Genomic DNA, 20,694 nt, shown 5'->3' on the forward strand with positions numbered 1-20,694 from the left:
CACAAGGGGTCAGAGAATCAAGTTGCCGATGCACTGTCCCGCCTTCCATTGTCTGTTTCACAGGAAGATGCTTCGTTCAATGAAGAGGTTGTGTCTCTCATTGCTCCACTCTGCCTCACCAAAGAACTGTTCCAGCAGTCCCTGTGTGAAGATGCTACTTTGGAGCAAGTCAAGGCTTCCGTCGCATCATCTTGGCCTCCCCACAAGTCCAGCCCAGGTGAACTTCAGCGATTCTTCGCCATGCACGATAGACTGTCTATGGTCAAAGACCTGCTTTTGTGTGGGGAATGGCTTGTAGTTCCTCCTTCACTGACCCCACAGGTTATTTCCACCGCGCACGAAGCCTGGCTGGGATAGTTCGCACCAAGGCGTGACTATGAAAGTGGTTTTGGTGGCCTGGCATGGACAAGCAAGTGGAAATTGCCATCCACAACTGCATAGTCTGCCAGGCTGCAGACAAGAGTGCCAAGACAGCAATAACTTTGCTGCAACCTGTGCCTCTGCCAGAGTGTCCATGGCAGAAGGTCTGCATTGACATCGTCAGTCCCATGGAAAGAGCGTCACACAAGTGCAGGTTCACTATCACCCTTGTATACTACTTTTCCAAGTGGCTTGAAGTACAATTTTACAGCGAGGTGTCGACGCACACAGTGACAATCTTTCTACTCTCAGTATTTTCTCGAAAGGGCTACCCCGATGAGGCTGTGTGTGACAAAGGGCCTCAGTTTTGTTCCCAGGAATTCAACCAGTTCCTGAAGGATAATGGCATTCACCTCCCGCACTCTTCGGTGTACTACCCCCAGATGAATGGACTTGTAGAATGATTCAACCATGTTTTCAAGAACTTCGTGCAGACAGCTTTGCTGGAGCATTGACCACTCCACCCAGCAGTCATTGAATACCTTGGCATCTACTGGTGCACACCACACGAGACCACGGGAGTTGCCCCAGCTCTGTTGCTGTATAGAAGGCTGCCGAGAACATGTCTGGAAGTCGTCGCAAACCTGTCGTCTTCCTTCTTCAAGCACCCAGCTACCGAGCTCAATCAGTTGCGTCGTCGAGTGAAGCACAAGCAAGACAGCAGCAAGGAGTGGCCAGATTTTCGTCGAGCTGCGAAGAAGACTAACAACGCAGTTGGTGACTTCGTCCGGGTGAGGAAACACTCCGTTGCCTTCAAGGGAGACTCCTCGCTTGGCAGTTCCTGCAAAGTGCTGGAGCAGTATGAACAGTCCTCTTTCTGCCTCGATGATGGCAGGACCTGGAATGCATTCAAGCTTGCCAAAGCCCTTTGGGTCTCTGTACTCTGCATCCAGAGGAGACCTGGAATGCTCACGAGGCTAGCACACCGAGGTTCCCATCACCGAGGAACTCTGGGCCACCAGCTGCTTGTGAGGCATCTCAAGTGCCGGCTGCATCCCTGCCTGCTCCTGTGGCCACCCATGCTACTCTTGACCCAGACACGTCTGAGCCACAAGCAGGTGTGTCTCAGCCTGCTGTTGTGGCCGACCGGCTACTCCTGACCCGGACCCCCCCTGAACCGCAACTGGGTACAGGTCCTGTTCGCGTCCAACTGCCACGGACAAGACAACCTCCGAAACGCTACAGTGATTATGTCTGGCAACTATATTAGTTTTTTGTGTTCTTCTTGTATAGTTTATGTACGATGAAGGGTGCTGACAGATGCTAGACGCATCTACCAAGTGACTCGGAGCTGAGTTGTCCGAACGAATGACCACACCTTTATTGGACAACACCATATATACAGAACGCACGGCGCGTAGCGCCCTCTACATCCCTCCCCCAAGATATGCACACAAGAAACACCAAACACTTCACAAGTGAAGTCTTCTCAGAGTCTCGACTCGACGTCTAAACCTGGCGACTCTCACTGCACAATCATTGGAGACTTGTGGTGTTGCTGTTGCCGTGGTGTCTGTTAATGTGGTCTACTCTTCATGCTCCTCGTGATTTTCACTATGAGCTGGCTCATCGTTTGGTCCGAGTAGTGCACTAGACGCATCCTATTATGCACAAGCACCGCATTGGGTGTTTCCACGACGTACGAGCAGGGCTTGGAGGCTGGGCTGAGGACACATGCCGTATCCTTGATGTCTCGAACCCACACCATATCTCCCGGCTGCAGTGGAGGATGGACGGTCGTGGCATGACAGCGATCAAAGTCTTTCTTCTGCTGCCTGCTCACCTCTTCGTCTTGGTACTTGACGTCGTCTGGTGCAGGCCACTTTGGTTCCAGGCGGTCGACTGTCTTGGGAAGCCTGGTTCGCAAGCTGCGACCCAACAGTAGCTGCACTGGGCTGAACCCTGTGATGCCTGCAGTGTCTCTGTACGACAGAAGAGCCAGAAAAGCATCATGTGCTTTCGCAAACAATTCTTTAATTGTATGCACCATGCTTTCAACTTCCCCATTTGACTGCGGGTAGTTTGAACTTGAGGTGATGTGTTGGAAGCCATAGCGCTTCGCAAAAGCTGTGAAGGCATGTGAAGTAAATTGCGGTCCATTATCGCTTCATACTACTGTGGGAATGCCAAAATGAGCAAAAATGCTTTTGACTGCCATTGATGACCACCTCAGAGTTCGTGCATTGCATGTAGATGACTTCAGGGTAGCGAGAACGATAATCAACTACTAGTAGGTAGTTGTGTCGCTTGTAACTAAACAAGTCCATTCCTACTTCTTGCCACGGTTGTTCTGGAGTCTAAGTTACCACCAATCGCTCACTTCTTTGCGCTTGTGTGACTGCACACTGTCTCCAGCGAGTGACTCTGTTGCATATTTGCTGTGAAAGTCCGTGCCACCACATGGAATCCTGGGCTCTTAGCCGGCATCGGTTAATTTCCTGGTGGCCTTCGTAGATAAGTTCAAGCATATCCTTTTGCAGCAAAGCCAGGATGACCAAAGCGATTACCTTTTAGCAGGACGCCATTGCACATTGTTTCGCTACATCAACGGCTACTGGCACAGATAACTGGCTTTCTCGTTCATGTTTTTCTTGTTCAGCATCTTCATGCAGCCATGCATGCAGAAGCGCTTTATCGAGCGTCAAGCCGGAAGTGCGGCAAAGTGGTTCTGATAACCTGCTGTCCAACAAACCAAAAATAAATCGGTCTCGGACGAGTCTGTCCTCGATGGACGCTGAGCCGTAGTTGCATCTTTTTACCATGTTTTGCAATGCGGAATAAAAAGCTTCGATGCTTTTGTCTCCTTGCTGTGTCCACTTGTGAAAACGATAACTCTTGTGAACTTCGTTTAGTGGGTACACAAAATACGAGGTGAACTTGCTTTTGACAATGCTGTACGACTGAACTTCTTCGGCCGACAAGTTGAAAGACTGCAGCACGTGGCGAGCCTGAACACCCATGCAATAAAGAAGCGTTCATACCCAAACCTCGCCAGTGGGTTGGTGCAATCCTGTAGAGTAGGCATAGTCCTCGAACTGCTCAATCCAGGTAGACCATGCGCTTAGGTCAGCGAAGTCGAAGCACAATGGCTGTTGGAGTCCAGGTACCTCGGCAAATGCAGCTTTCAGCTTGTTCGCTATCAGAGAGGGCGAACGGCGGCCACTTCTGACACCATGTACGATGTAGGGTGCTGACAGACACTCGCCGCGTCTACCCAAGTGACTCGGAGCCGAGTTGACTGAACGAATGAATGCCCACACCTTTATTGGACAACACCATATTTATAGAATGCATGGCACATAGTGCCCTCTAAAGTGCATGTCGTTTTGAGCATTTTGTAGAGATAATTTTTTTTTTGTAGGGAGAGAATGGAGCTCTCATAGGTTTTGTATATGGAATTTGTAGTTGCTGCTGAGTGTACTTGCACTAAATTATGTTTGTTTGTTGCTGACCAGTTACCGTTCTTCATTGCCTTATATTTCCCTTATGAGCACGAATTGTTAATGTACAAAGCACCTTGCAGTACTAACCTACTAACAGCTTACTAAACCACTGAAAGTTTTAATGGGCGTAATATGTTGTGTCGTTAGTTTTGGTCACTGCTCGATACCCGTCTGGAAACCCTGTGAACAACTGTGACGATGTTGTCCCCATGTATATATTTCGGTGTCAGAAAATAAAGGAGATCATATGTTGGGTTATGGCTAATTGGCTCTCTTCTTCGTTGGCCCATAGGCCGTGATACCACAGGCGCGCAGCTTAAACTGAGTTTTCATTGCCTTTGAAATGTCTTCTTCCATCAGTTCTATAGCCGCTGGCCAAGGGAGGAGATAATATATGGTCGATCCCTCTTTCATAGGAATTGGTAGAACACGAACGTGAAACGTCTCTTCACAGAAGTCGTAGCATGTTTATTGTACGTGAAGAATTAAGTTGCAGGTAGCCATCAGCAGCACCCTACTACTGCACAGAAATCTCTGACAACTGCCACACAAGTGAAAAATGTCGAATGACTTGCGAGAGGGAAACATCCCCCGGAAACACTGGATTGCACGCGCCGGAGCACTGCGCACATCCGCCGTAAACCACAGGCGTTCGTAAACCATACAAGCGAAACTGAACGAGTTGTTAGTAAATCTCTTCGTGAACTCACGGTCTGCTGCAGCGAAAGGTGCACAATTTGTGGGTTGGCAACTGTGTTGCAGATTTTCTTGACATGCGGCATCCTGTTGGCAAGCGGTGCCCTGCTGCCAAGTCACTGCGGTGCAGGTACGAGCATTTTGGTCTGACTTCGTAGTGTCTAGGGAAGCCAGTGAGTTGCGACGCACTCAGCTTCAGGAATGCGAGTGGCAGAGTTTGCAGCATGTGCTGCAAACGCATTCTGCTTCACGCTGGTGTGTCTCTCGCAGGACCAAAGCAAGATTCGCCCGTCGATGTTGTTGCCTTCTGCACCGCTTAGCACAACAGTGTTCTTAGTTGGTGCCATTGTAAGCGAAACAGTAGGTGGCATGTAAGCACTGCTGATGCATGTTGAAGCTGCACTCCATAGGCGAGGAGGCGTCACAGGCTAATCTGACGCAAAAGACAAACCATGTGTGGAAAGTGCATCGTCACATCAGCAGAAAGCCTACACTTTGCCTATACCAGGCTACATTGCGTTGGAGCCTCCTCTGCACTGAGTAAAGCACCTAACGATGATACTACCGAAGCACCCACTGTCTGCGCTCATTAGTGTCATGATGCAGTACTTCGCTTCATCGCTCTCAGATGGCGGCGCCATCCCTGTCAAGAGAGCCTAATTTATGCGTTCACGCTGACATCACTTCTATAACAGGAAGTTGATTGGGGACTCCGGCATGTGTTAAAAAAGATATTCGGCGTACACTCTTACTGCAGATTAAATTAATGCCAAGCTAACCAAACTGGCAGTAGGAAAAGTAAACTTTCAAAGCCAATCAACAGCTTGCGATTCATCATACTAATGAGCAATGAGGAAAAATTTTCTCCGAAGAGGTTGCTTTAACTCCGAGGTTCACTTAATCCGCCCTGCACATTTGTGGAGATCGAGGTGCCTCCCTGCGCCTCGTCCCCCAGCTTGCGCTTTGTGCTTAGCTCGATTTCCGGGAACCGCCGGCGTAATGGCAACATGGCGGAAATGGCTAGCGTGCCAGAGCTAATTTCCAGTGCAAACCGTGCTTCTCTCTCCCCAGCTTGAATCACCGCACGAGCAAGTGTCACCGGAACGCACCCTGATTGGCCTCTCGAGTGGCGGCCCCCGGGCGCCCTCTCCACCCGACCTCTCTTCCGCTGAGCGCTTCATTGCCGTGGCAGAGGCCCACAGGCCCGCAATGTGTTCACTACATGGGACCTTTGCTCCCGCGACTTCTCGTTCTCGCGCTTGGTGGACCGCTTAGCAGTTAGCCCTAGCGCAGCGGGCGCGCATACTCAATCGGTCTTGCGGTGATCCTTTGCCTGTAAGTGCCGTGACTGTCGCACTGTGCTGTATCTGGGGTGAATAAACCTGCGTTTGTTGGCGATCTGACTCTGGATCCTTCTCTGCGCCATGTCGGAGAGTCGACAAACCCTGCCGTAGCGCTTTGTGCGTTGCGGAGTGGAGGAGCGTCGCACCCATAGAGTTTCTAAATAATTACCCTAGAGGGAAATGTGGCGCTAGTGTCTACGGGGGCTCTCATGAGCGTTGCCTCAACCTACATGGGAATGATGAGAAGTACAGGCTATGGATTGACTTCGATCTTCAGACTAATGGCACTTGCTTGTGGTGCAGTAAACTAAGCTATACTCAAGTATTATCGCGTAAAATCTAATTTTATTTCTGCAGTGTATTATATTATGCACAACACGTTACATAAACTTTGTATGACTTTGAGATTGAAGCACGGTTTACTCTGTTTAACATCAGGACACACCAGGGTATGCATTGTTGTACAACTCTGTTCCCGATTTAGCACCAAAGAATAATAATTTATTTATTTTTACAACAGCAATAACAACCGTGCATGTACTTATCTAAAAATACTCATCAAGTATCTACGGAAATAAAGATGTTGTATTGTGAGAAAGTGTGGCGCCCTTGAGAGGAATGCTACAAGTGTCGTCTGCTACGACGCCTGTTCGCTGAGAACACAAGACTTTTCTCGCAGACGACAGGCCCTTGCGAACTCTCTCTCGCTGTTTCGAAAGGCTGTGTCGGCTGTCACGATTGCTGAACGTCTTCAAGTACTTTTAAGCACATCTGGTGCATTGGTAGCAGGGATGCTTAAGGCCTCTGACGAGTATGCTTCATTTTATTTTATGTTGATGAACAGCTTCCGAAGCGTTATGGCGTGGCTTTGCACTTAACCATTTTGTGACACTAGACTACAGCCAGGAAGCAGCAACCTTTCCTACCAAAGGTAAGTTTGTGTTCTCAAAGTCCTAAAGCATTTCAATGAGCACATAAACGAGCAATGCATAATGAAGCCCTCAATTAAATTTGATTGTCAAGCCACTAGAAGTACAACTGTCTATGTCTTGTATCAGTAGTGCCTTCTTTTTCCTATCCTGAAGTTTCATAAAGCACGTAACGCTACAGCGCCTACCTAACACATTTAACAAACCAAGGTCTAAACGGTCAAAACATGTTCTTTCAACGCTTACAATCCGTCAACGTTTACTAGTTCGCCAGTCAACAGAATGCGAATCCGTAGCCGGTACTTCCCATCATTCCTACGATGGTTGAATGATCGCAGTGCTAGATTTCCCTCTAGTTATACCAATATGAAACTCTATGGTCGCGCCCTTTCCTGACCGTCACTTAGCAACCCACCTCCACACATTGTATGTTAGTTCACTCCAGTTCAGCACCTCCTGAAATAGTTTAGGAATGGTTTAGAAGGTGCCTACAGAGATAAGCTCAGTTTTACAGCTTTTTGATGCCTAAGACAAGCAAGTACATTTGTCTAGAAACTCCTGTCTAGCAACTGTGCCAGCTGCCCCAAAGCCTTGGCTTTTGCCTTCAATACCATCACTGCAGCGGTCACTGTTACTTGCAGCAGACTCCTACCAATGGACCTTCACACCTATCAAATTTCTAATCATAATTTATATTTTATGGTGCTGATGCTTGTCCATGTGGTTTCTTTAATTTCCAGTATAGGTACTAAGTCTTGCAGTAGAAGCCTCAGTTGTTTCTGTAGCTAGGTCTAAGGACTTGGTCCACTGACCAGACTGAGTTCTTAGAGAAGTAAGCTTGTGGCAGTATATCTGCAATATGTTGTGGAGGTATGCTCCGCATGAGGCTGGGGCTGAAGGCAAGCTCCGGGCCTAGCCACACAGTCGTTTCGTAGTACTCCCCAACCTGTAGCATGTGTATTTGCACTTACATTGGGTTTGGGTGAATAAGGCAACCAGCGGTGTCAACTCGAACAATGTTTATTGCTGTGAGTAATAAGCAACATTTGCATAGGGAAAGTCCACTTTGTAGTAGGTAATAAACAGACTTGCCTCAATGCGCACAATAGTCGGGCAACGAGGCCACTCACGGATTATGGAAGGTATTCCTTAGGTCGGTGGTCCAGTTCCAAGTCGGGGCAACAGAGGGAGCGAGTCTCCCCCAGTGATGCTCTTTTATGCCTTTTTACCTTTGTGATCTTCCTTGTGCGCTGGATACCTTTCCCTTTCTCACAGGTTGGGGGGGAAGGATGCGCACGTCGCAAGAGCGAGGGAGAACCGGGAGAGGGCGCAGTGTGCCTGCCCTGTGTCTACGCCATCCCTCCACATATCCACAGTGTGCAAACACGACAACATGAGTACGCTGGAGGAAATGGGCACATGTGCTCCCCACAATGTATAAGGACTCTGTACATAATGTCACAAGCTTACTTGCTCTGCAAGTTCAGTACTCGGCATCCCACCATTAAGATGCCTCTGGACTGGGTTCAATGTGACAGCTCCGAGTGTGTGCAGACACTGCCCCATGTTGGTCACATGTGCGAGGTATGGGTGCCCATGGATTGTCGGCACGTGCAGCAATGTGAGCTGTTGTCAGCTTATTACATGCACTGTCCCGCTGAGTCATGGGGCTCTTCCACATTTGGGTGCACACATTGTGCAAGGGCGCTATTGTCACCACTCTTATTTGAACCGAGCACCAGCAACAAGTTGTAACACTTGACAGGCAGGCTCGAAAAAGATAACAGTACAGTGATGCCAGTAGTGCTGGCACACATATTGAGAGAAGAGCTGTCTCAATAAAGAAAATAACGAGGCTAATTGGTGCAATGTTGTATGCACAACAATCGCAAAGCAGCAGGACAATGTATGCAAGCAACACTTACGAAGGAGCTGTCTAAAAAAGAAGTGTAACTCACATACAACAGCATCACATACTGCAGCACAGCACGCTCCAAATAAGAAAAAGCCAGCTCTCAGGAACTGTGATCCTACCCAAGCTAAGTTGAACTCTTTTAAATCTAGGATAACTAGATCTAAGGTGCTGAACAAAATTATTACAAATGAGTAAGTGCAATTACTCATATCTTATTTTTTTACTCTAGTATAGTTCCATGCATACTGAACCTCTGCAGCCAACAGCTGACAGCCTTCACTGAAATTGCCATTGTAGTATTTGCTTTTGGTTGTCTGTGATACTTTTTGCAATGAAGTAGCATTTAATGCAATCACTTAGTACTCTGCTTGTATGCACTCCCCTCTTGAGTTCCCCCTCCCAATTTGATACAAATTGTTCAGGCATGACTAGCCATACCGTGTTGATGTACAAGGGGCATGAATTCCACTAAATTCTCCACTTTTAGTACCACCATTTCTGTTGCCACATAAATACGGATATAGACAAGAGAGGTGACGGAGAGGCAGCGCACCGTGGTGAAATCCGTGCTGGTGCAGCCCCGACAGAACCTGCAGCACCTGTTTGCCCAGCCTCGCCACAGTGGCTGGAGCTAGCTGCTTGGGATGCCGGATGGTGCCGTACTTCCTGAGGTAACTGTCTCGGGGCTTGGCCTGCAATGTGAACCAGCATGTCCTGTCATGAAATTTCACTTGGCTTCTACTTACAGAAAACTGTTATGGCAACATTGTTATCATATGGCAAGAGATGTAGCTAGAAACATTTACAGGTAGGCTAGTCTTAGAATGGTGGTCAACAAGCCAAAATGGCCGATGCCCTTTTTGCTGCCATAGGAATAACATCCTCACCACAATGTGTACATGCTTAGATACAAAAGCATTTAAGGAGTACTGACAGGAAATCTTTTTTTGTTTTTATTGGTTTATTTGTTTATGTTCATCGCCACCAATAGCAGTGGTGCCACCGTAATCGGTAGTCATCCCATTACAATCTACGTATTTGGTGCAGGTGACATCAGTTGGGTGAGCTATCCGACTGGCTGAGCAGGTAGCATCATCGATAATTTTTCCAACTTTATGGCGAACAAACGTTGTTTGTAAACATTGGCATGTTGGTCAATTTGCTTATACTATAAAAAAAGCAAGAGAAAGAGAACGCACACTGACAATTTATCACTATACTCAAGCACTTCTGGAACACAGCAAGTGTTCTATGGATGTGTTATGATATGCTCCGTGATGACGTGAGCTGTGTGGTCAGTGTTGGTCTCAAGGTTTCTTTTTGTGAGGACCATGAATTGCCCTTGTTGTCTTGTAGGCTGCAAACATTGTGATTAGTGACATGTCAAGTTGCGAAATCTTGTCTATCTGCAAGGCGACAGGCGAACGGAGTGGCTTCAGCACATCAGGCTGCCGGTATCTGATCGTCATCAGGATGTACGCGGTTGCAGCCGTCACTTCATGCCGGAGGATTACTATCACAATAGCGAGCTTTAGCATGTCTGATATTCTAGTAAATACAGGCAGACTGGGTTTTTGCCAGATGGGCGGAGACGTGAGTATGAACGGCCTGCAGGGTGCAACCACCTGGTGCCACAGAGCACAACGAGGCAAACACAGAGCTAATATACCAGTAACCAAGTGTATTCTACTTTGCTGTTGGTGTAAATTTTCAGCAGCAGCAGCAGCAGCAGAACATGTTGTCTTTTTAAATATTTAAAATGTTTTACACTTGGTTACAGCAATATTAGCTCTGTGTTTGGCTGGTTAAGTTCTACATCACCAGGTGGCTGCACCGTGCAGGCCGATCAGGCAGCTCGCGTTTATGTTAAGGCCCCTTCATCACAGCGGTAGTAGTATGGGGGGGCTTTAGTTTATGCCTCCACTCCTCCGTAAAAACTCCCAGCTCGCCTGCATTTACCGGAATACTGACACACTCGGCACTGAGACAGAATGCTCACAACACATGCTGCTTGGATAGCTCTCGCTGGGGGTTGACAGCCAGGCAGCTAGCAGAGAGATTAAAGTGGCTTTGCGCACTGGCTCCGAGACTCTGAGTAGACACCCCAACACCGCATCATGACAGAGAGCCAGTGAACGGAGAGCTTAACGCCAATCTCTCAGCGAATGAGTTGAGGAGGAAAAGTATGGCTAGGGAGGTGAGTAACTTGTAATAGTCCGTAGCTCTCTTAATATGCGATGCTTCATTTAAACTACGTCGCAAATGTTTTACTGTAGCTGTACCCTGTGTGTCTACAAAATTTGTCCAAACCATTTCAGGGACCTTTAATTATGTTACCTTTTAAAGGGGTCCTGAACTATCTCTTGGGCTGGGTAAAAAAACATAGCCTGTGTATAGCATATGCTGCTGTGAACATCTTAGGCAAGTTTCTTAGACGTGCACGGTGCAGGGAGCTTGCAAGCGGAGCATGAAGTCCCCTTTCTTTCTAACACTCCCTTTTCAACAGAACCCTGCTCCTCACTCTTTTCTGGATGCTTTATTTCGTAATATATCATATTCCCATACGAAGCTACTATTGGCCAATATCTGACATCAATCAAGATGAGTGTGTGCTTCTTTCTACTGTTACTGTGTATATTTATTGACGCAGTCTAATAAACATGCTGAAGTAAGGAAAAATCTGCTTTTGTATTTTGATATTGATTACATACTTCCGGAAGAAGCCGACTATTGTCTGCTCCTGCTTGGCTGCGGCCGCCCATGTAGGAATTAAAGTTTGGCCACACTGCTTATTGGTGTCATAGCCGTCAAGTCTAGCTAATTTCGACTAGTTCTGAACGCTGAACTAGCGTCAAACCACACAATACTTAAGGTCAGACCACACGCATACTCACTGCTGGCTGCTCCTGGTTGGACGCTTTGGCAGACTTATTGATGCGCTTCAAAATGTGCAAGTTGGATGTGGCTACTATAACACCACTGCGCATACACACTACAGTTGCATGTATCTGCGGTCTGCTATGTAGCCTGGATACTGCAGCCGCTGCGAGGTGCCATGATGAGTCCGCTGACTGAGCGCATGGTCGCTCGCTAAGGACAGCCGTGTTTGGTGCATCGTAGGCGTCAAAATCGGAAGTAGTGGCGTCTATGTTAACATTCAAAATCAAATTTGAACTGTGTGCAACAGTGACGATCAGTAAGCGGAGCGTTGTGGACACATTCCGATCCTCTGTAGTGTTAGCTGTGCAAGGCATTGAAGAAGGAGTGGAAGCACCATGAATGGCGTGCTTATTTACCAATAACTTCCCTTCTGCTGAATGCACTGAAGCACTTTTTGTGGCAAAGTATTTCTGAAATAGCCTACCTTAACTTCAAGTGCATTTCTCCACTTTGGTAATAAGTGGTTCAAGGCACCTGTAATGCGACCATTTCGAAATGTGCACCAAGAGCAGTGCTGCTCCGCACGTGGAAAGGGAGACTCATCACGTCATCGAAGCCTGTTGTGGCAGTCTCGTGGTACCAGATACCAATGGTGCACACGCACACACTATGGCTGTGGCACGAAAAGCTAAGTCCACGCAGCACTCGACATGACAAGAGAAGAGCACCATGCCCCCCTGCGTTTTCAAGAAAAGCGCCCATCTGGACGGGTCAATTTACCAGCCTTTGGCAACGCGGTCACTGTACGGCCTTCAAACACTACACTGTGCTGACTGGCAGGCTCATAAGTTGTTTGCGACACCACATAATTGCCACCTCTGCTTTTGGTGAAGTGTTGAGGATCGCTTTTCACGTATGAAGCCATGCTGCGCTTGATGCATGCTTTGAATGAGTCCTTTAAGATCTGCTTTAATTAAATACTTGTGGCACTCTCAAGAAATTGAGGCTTAGTCCCGCAATTATGCAATTGACAGATATGTAAAAAATGGAAAAAATAAAGCATAACACAAAATTTTCATGTCAGTGCTCCATTAAAAATATGAGCATGCAGAATTTAATAGAAACCTTCAAGGCTCTTTTCAGTAATGCCTAACCAGTGCAATGTTAAACTCCCTTCTCTTGTGGCATGGAAAACTGGTGGCTTCCATGCAATGACAAAGCAAAATTACAAATAAGTTCTGGACCGTCCTGCTGAGGCAAAGCATACCAGCACTGCTTGTAATGCTCAGCAACAGTGTGCAGGGTTAGGACCTTCCACCCTTGGTCAATGCACTCCTTTTCACTCACCGCCACATCTGCTATGCTTACTCGATTCCGTTACAATCAGGGGAGTCCTTCTTTCTGGCGATGCGAGCTGCAATCGAGGGCACATTGTAACTGAGTAAATGCAGCGTTTGTGAAAGCGCAATCTGTGAACATTAACATTCCAGTGAATTCTTGGCTGATAGCAGAAATTGCAAAACCACAGTGCATTCATTAGAATGAATTGCGGTATGTGACATACAAGGATCGTGCTGGCTTTCAGAACTATAAAATGTGAGCTCAAATCCTTAGGTCACTGCAACATGGGCTGGGATAACATGCAAATATTATAATCTGGTTTATTGCATTAGCAATTATGTGGACACTCCAGGCGCATTTCTGCTGTCGCCGTCGCACTGAGGTTCAGTATGAGTGAAAGCGTGTGAGGGTGAGCCAGCAAACGCAGTTCAATTTCACATGCGCGAGCGAGGAATGCAGCTCAAATGCGTGCCCTCTCCTGTGGAGCGCGAGGCAGGTATGTGATTTAAGAGAGGAGCGGTGTTCTCCGGCGGTTGCTACGGTGCCTCGTTGTCCTCCTCGCCCGCTGCTCCGTACAGAGTGAAGACAACCGCGGCATCTACTACGGCGTTGGTCACGCGAATCGCAGACGCCATAGCAGACACTTTGCAAACCCCGTAGGGATGAGTTGCTGGTGCTCGTATGTCTTGAAAGCGGTCTGCAACGTGGCTAAAGTGCACACCCGCACATGCCTCATCTTCAAAGCAATCTGTGATATTTGCAGAGTGCGCATAGTGCCGGTAGCACTACGCGCACTCTGCCACACTCTGGAAGCTGCAGATGCAAGGAGGTCAAATGGCTCGCGGCTTCTGCAGCGATTCCTAACTCTGTCATTTTCATAGACAGTTTCCGCTGTCATCGAGCGATGTGTGTTCATATTTACCTGTACGCACGTGACACAGTGCTGGCTAATTTAGTTAAAACATGTTGACAAGCTAGTTGGTTTGAATCCATCAAAGAATATGTAAGCGCGACTTAACAAGGACGTAGAAAGAAGCAGACACACAAAGATAGCGCCGTCTCTGTGTGTCTGTTTCTTTCTACGTTCTCATTGAGTCACACTTACACATTCTATCATTGTTACTTTAATTAGTAAAGGAATGCTTACAAATTTATACGGTTGCAGCGGTGGCACAGAGGTAGAGCATCCACCTCGTGTGCAAGAGGACCGTGGTTCGAATCCCAGTGCCATGCAATTTTCCACCGGATTAAAAAAAAAAGGAATCCATGTGTGGATAAAATTGCATAAACTGGCCTGGAGTGCGGCCTGATCCCGGTTACCAGAACCAGTAACGCACTCCCTCCCCAGAGCAGGATTGGCACAGTACTTGGCCACAACCTCCTATATGAACACAACAATCAAACCCCGGCCATCAGTCCCCAGCAGCTGGGAAGCAACAGACCACGGCGGCGGTCAGACCTGTGACGCAGCAGAGGGTGCTAAGAATCTTTGGGTCCGAACAGGCCACCATTAGAATTTGAACATGGCAACATTTAATGCTAGAACGTTATCTAGTAAGGCGAGTCTAGCAGTGCTGTTGGAGGAATTAGCGGGCAGTAAATGGGATATAATAGGCCTCAGTGAAGTTAATAGGACAAAAGAAGCATATACAGTGCTAAAAAGTGGGCACGTCCTGTGCTACCAGGGCTTAGCAGAGAGACGAGAACTAGGAGTCAGATTCCTGATTAATAAGCATATAGCTAGTAACATACAGGAATTCTATAGCATACGAGAGGGTGGCAGGTCTTGTTGTGAAACTTAATGAGAGGTACAAATTGAAGGTCGTATAGGTCTATGCCCCTACATCCAGTCATGATGACCAGGAAGTCGAAAGCGTCTATGAAGACGTGGAATCGGCAATGGGTAAAGTCAAAACAAAATACACTATACTGATGGGCGACTTCAATGCCAGGGTAGGCAAGAAGCAGACTGGAGACAAGTCAATGGGGGAATATGGCATAGGCTCTAGGAATAGCAGGGGAGAGTTATTAGTAGAGTTTGCAGAACGGAATAATTTGCGGATAATGAATACCTTCTTTCGCAAGCGGGATAACCGAAAGTGGACATGGAGGAGCCCAAATGACGAGACTATAAATGAAATAGACCTCATACTCTGCGCTAACCCTGGCATCATACAAGATGTGGACGTGCTCAGCAAGGTGCGCTGCAGTGACCATAGGATGGTAAGGTATCGAATTATCCTGGACTTGAGGAGGGAACGGAAGAGACTGGTGCACAAGAAGCCAATCTATGAGTTAGTGGTAAGAGGGAAAATAGAGGAATTCCGAATCAAGCTACAGAACAGGTACATGTATTCGGCTTTAACTCAGGAAGAGGCCCTTAGTGTTTAAGCAATGAACGACAACCTTATGGGCATCATTAAGGAGTGTGCAATAGAAGTCGGTGGTAACTTCGTTAGACAGGACACCGCTAAGCTATCGCAGGAGACGAAAGATCCGATTAAGAAATGCCAATGTATGAAAGCCTCTAACCCTACAGCTACAATAGAACTGACAGAACTTTCGAAGTTAATCAACAAGCGTAAGATAGCTGACATAAGGAAGTATGATATGGTAAGAATTGAGCATGCTCTCAGAAACGAAGAAAGCCTAAAAGCAGTGAAGAAGAAACTAGGAATAGGCAGGAATCAGATGTATGCATTAAGAGACAAAGCCGGCAATATCATTACTAATATGGATAAGATTGTTCAAGTGGCTGAGGAGTTCTATAGAGATTTATACAGTACCAGTGGCACCCACAAAGATAATGGAAGAGGGAACAGTCAAGAGGAATTTGACATCCCACAAGTAACGCTGGAAGAAGTAAAGAAAGCCTTGGGAGCTATGCAAAGGAGAAAGGCAGCTGGGGAGGATCAGGTTACAGCAGATTTGTTGAAGGATGGTGGGCAGATTGTTCTAGAGAAGCTCGCCACCCTGTATACGCAATGCCTTATGACCTCGAGCGTACGGGAATCTCGGAAGAACGCCAACATAATATTAATCCATAAGAAAGGGGACGCCAAAGACTATAAAAATTATAGACCTATTAGATTACTGTCCGTCGTCTACAAAGTATTTACTAAGGTAATCGCAAATAGAATCAGGAACACCTTAGACTTCTGTCAACCAAAGGACCAGGCAGGATTTCGTAAAGGCTACTCAACAGTAGACCATATTCCCACTATCAATCAGCTGATAGAGAAATGTGCGAAATATAACCAACCCTTACATATGGTTTTCATTGATTACGAGAAAGTGTTCAATTCAGTCGAAACCTCAGCAGTCATGCAGGCATTACGGAATCAGGGTGTAGCCGAGCTGTATGTAAAGATATTGAAATACAGTCGACTCCCGTTAATACGAAGTTCACGGGGACCGCAAAAAACTTCGAATTAAACGAACTTCCAATTAAGCACAAAACACAAAAAACAGCACTTTATTTGTGGCGAAATCGAGTATTTTCTCTAAGAAAAATAGTCGGTCATCTTGCTTTGCTTCTTCTTGCCGAATCGCGCTGCTGAAAGCAAGTTCTGCAGGCTGTAGATGTGGCGGAACGCTTCTTCCGCGTTACCTTCAGCGGCAAAGAAGCGCTCCGCAAGAGCAAGGCCCGCAGCTACATCGGCAGCCTTAGGTTGCGGCTCGCCTTCAACGTCATCGTCGCTTTCCTGGGGCCGAATAATCTCTACAATTTCGCTATCCGTCAGCGCACCGCACGTTTCGACCGCCTTGTCTACGGCGACGTAATCTTCAAAATTGACGTTTCCGAGAGCATCACCAAAATCAGTGCCGTCAAGCTCGCTTGTTGACGCTTCCTCCGCTGAAATTTCAGAGGCATCCTCCGAAGAAGCTGCCACAAAACCGCAAGCACTGAAGCAGTTTGAGATTGTTTCTTGCTTCACACGATCCCATGCTCGCGCCAACATGTGAATGGCACTAAGCAGGCTCACCTCGTACTTTGTGGAGCTATCCATACACAAAATCATGCGCTCGAGGAGGTGCCGCCTGTACAGGACTTTAACATTCTTGATGATGCCTTGGTCCGTTGGCTGCAAAACAGCCGTCATGTTTGCAGGCAAAAATGCGAGGCGTATTGCACTCAAGGCTGGCACATTCACGTGAGCACTGCAGTGATCGACAAGGAACAACACCTTTGGTTCGAAGCAGCAAACTTGCGGTCCAATTTGCTTATCCAGCTCTTGAAGATTTCGGCCGTCATCCACGCTTTTTTGTTCGCCTCACAGTCCACAGGCAGCGTCTTCACGCTTTTAAAACATCTCGGCTTCGCGGCTTTCCCGATCACAAGTAACCGACATCGTTCCGTGCCAGTCATGTTTGCCGCGATCAGCACCGACACTCTCTCCTTGCTGCGTTTGCCCCCAGCACAGTCGTCGTCCTTGAGTGTCAGGGTCTTCTCTGGTAGAAGCCGATAGAAGAGTGCAGTCTCATCTGCATTGAAGATGTCTTCCGGTATGTATTCAGCGAGATATTCACGCAGCTTTCCGTCCTTCCACGTGACGCATGTTTCCTGGTTAACTGACGCCTTTTCACCACACACGCTCTTGAAAACCAGGTCATGGCGATCTTTAAAGCACGCCAGCCATCCATCTGACGAAACGAAGTCATCGATCCCCAACATTGCTGCAAGCGTTCGGGCTTTCATTGCAACAATGTCTCCGCTGAGAGGAAGTTTGTTGCTCCTGGCCTCCCTAATCCAAACCAGCAGAGCCTTCTCCAACTCTGGGTAAGCGCCGGTGCGCATTCGCTTCCGAGAAGTCTTGAACTTGTCGTTCTCAAATGCATCCGTTATTGTGCGCTTGTTCTTGATGTAGTTAGAGAGCGTGTTCGGCTTGATCCCATACTTCCGTGCTATGTCTTGTTTGGCGGCACCTCCCTTCTCAACTTCCTTCAAAACCTCGACTTTCGTTGCCAGGTCGAGCGTGCGATAAGAGCCACGGTTTGCCATGGCTATAAACTGCGCGACTAGATACAGTCAATTCCGAGTCACTCGTGGAACAACCTAGCCTACAAGCTTCCCGCACAAAGGCGCTCGACCAACACCATGCCAACACACGCCTCTACATATGCTGCGCACGCTGCAAGACTAATCTCGCACAATCTCGCCACTGCCAGTATGCAGCGCTGCGTGCACCTATGGCACCCGCGTGGCCTCCACGATCAGCTCCGGCCACGCGTGGCAGCCGCGCGCGTGGCCTCCGGCGGGAGCCGCTTCGCCTCCCGCCGGAGTTGATCGCGGAGGCCACGGCAGCCGTAGCAATGAACAATCGCGCCGCTCCGAGAAGGATGGCGTTGCGGGCGGCTGCGGTGGCAATGACACCAACGCGGAGCACGGAACTGTTGCAACACTTGAAAAATTGCACATTCTACCAAAGAATGACGGTCACCTCGAGGATCCCGGCTGAAAATTAACTTCCAATTAAACAATATTACTGGATGAGGACTTCGAATTATCGAGCGATTTCTTCTATAGGATTACATGCAAAACTGACGGGACCAGCACTTCACTTCTAATTAACCGAAAATTCCAATTAAGCGGCTTCGAATTATCGGGAGTCGACTGTATATCTATAGTGGCTCCATAGCCACCATAGTCCATAAAGAAAGCAACAAAATCTCAATACAGAAGGGCGTCAGGCAGGGAGATACGATTTCTCTAATGCTATTCACAGCGTGTTTACAGGAAGTATTCAGAGACCTGGATTGGGAAGAATTGGGGATAAGAGTTAATGGAGAATATCTTAGTAACTTGCGATTCGCTGATGATATTGTCTTGCTTAGTAACTCAGGGGACCAATTGCAATGCATGCTCATTGGCCTGGACATGCAATGCAGAAGGGTGGGTCTAAAAATTAATTTGCAGAAAACTAATGTTTAACAGTCTTGGAAGATAAACGCAGTTTACGATAGGTAGCGAGGTACTGGAAGTGGTAAGGGAATACATCTACTTAGGGCAGGTAGTGACCGCGGATCCGGATCATGAGACTGAAATAATCAGAAGAATAATGGGCTGGGGTGCATTTGGCAGGCATTCTCAGATCATGAACAGCAGGTTGCCATTATCCCCCAAGAGAAAAATGTATAACAGCTGTGTCTTACCAGTACTCACGTACGGGGCAGAAACCTGGAGGCTTACGAAAAGGGTTCTACTTAAATTGAGGACGATGCAACAAGCTATGGAAAGAAGAATGATAGGTGTAATGTTAAGGGGATAAGAAATGAGTAGATTGGGTGAGGGAACAAACATCTTAGTTGAAATCAAGAAAAAGAAATGGGCATGGGCAGGGCATGTAATGAGGAGGGAAGATAATCGGTGGTCGTTAAGGGTTACAGACTGGATTCCAAGGGAACGGAAGCATAGCAGGGGGTGGCAGGAAGTTAAGCAGACGGATGAGATTAAGAAGTTTGCAGGGACAACATGGCCACAATTAGCACATGACCAGGATAGTTGGAGAAGTAAGGGAGAGGCCTTTGCCCTGCAGTGAGCGTAGCCAGGCTGATGATGATGATGATGACAGTTGATAAAACTACTATCCTTTCTTCGTACAGCTATCTGCTAATTTTCTATCACAATCGCTGCTTTGGCTTTCAGGCGGAACTGCGAGTTTTTTTTTCTGTAAATCCGCCATTAGCCCTCTGTGATAGATCAAAATGGCTTGGGCCTCGCCCATCCATTAGGCAGGTTTCAAGCCATTTTGACATATTGTAACAGATACAACAGGCACGGACAAGAGAAAAGAAGGGAAGACGAAGAGGACGAAGCGTTGGAGAGGCCGAGCTGCGCTACTATCACGCGACGATCATCATCCATCGCCTGTAAATAAAATCATTTCTTCGCAACTCTTCGTAACAGTTGTGGTGGAAGGTGCGGGGTAATCGACACCCGAAGACGGAGGCTGAACCAGAAATTCTTCGACGGAGCCGTCGCATTGCTGGACTCCCACCGTATCTACCGGAGCTGAATATGTCCCACGACGCAGACGAACAACGGCCCATTCCAACAGCTGCGCCGACAAGTTCCGTTCTGCAACTGAGAGATGCGCGTCCCTTCGCCGGAAGATCGGACGAAGACGTCGAGGAATGGCTCGTCCATTATCACCGGGTGAGTGCCGCCAACAAGTGGAACAGCGCTTCTCAGCTTTCGAACGTCGTGTTCTTCCTAACGGATACTGCGTTGCTGTGGTTCGACAATAACGAGGAAACGTTCACAACATGGGGAAGATTTGTTTCCGAAATCAAAGAGAGATTCGGCGACTCCGCGACGAAAAAGAAAAGGGCGGAACAGACGCTACTGCAACGTGCGCAAGTGCCAGGCGAAACCTGCACGACCTATATTGAGGCGGTAATAAAACTGTGTAGGATGGTGGACTCTGGAATGTCTGAGGAAGATAAAGTCGGGCACATCCTGAAAGGAATTGCCGAAGACGTCTATAATTTCCTCATCGCAAAGGACAACCTGGCTTCCGTCACTGACATCATTCGGCATTGTCGTACTTTCGAGCAGCTGAAAACGAGGCGCATCACGCCGAAGTTTGGCAGGCTAGCCAATGTGACAACAGTTGCAAGCGTGGACAGCAACCAGCCCCTCGATCTTGCATCAACGATCAGACAAATAGTTCGGGAAGAGCTCAGCCTGCACGCACAAGCGACACATTCAGGCACTCACAGCTTCC

General features: G+C 47.7%; 1 protein-coding gene across 2 annotated transcripts in view; it reads right to left on the minus strand.

Annotated features, from left to right (window-relative positions):
• LOC142586000 (PX domain-containing protein kinase-like protein) overlaps positions 1 to 20,694 on the minus strand; it is an 82,607-nt gene that overhangs the window by 37,240 nt on the left and 24,673 nt on the right. For both annotated transcript variants that reach the window (XM_075697195.1, XM_075697196.1), the window contains exon 8: positions 9,300 to 9,438. In XM_075697195.1, coding sequence (XP_075553310.1) covers positions 9,300 to 9,438 — 139 coding nt within the window. The remainder of the gene's footprint in view (positions 1 to 9,299; positions 9,439 to 20,694) is intronic.

This window comes from Dermacentor variabilis, chromosome 6 (genome assembly GCF_050947875.1).
Source record: "Dermacentor variabilis isolate Ectoservices chromosome 6, ASM5094787v1, whole genome shotgun sequence".
NCBI lineage: Eukaryota > Metazoa > Arthropoda > Arachnida > Ixodida > Ixodidae > Dermacentor > Dermacentor variabilis.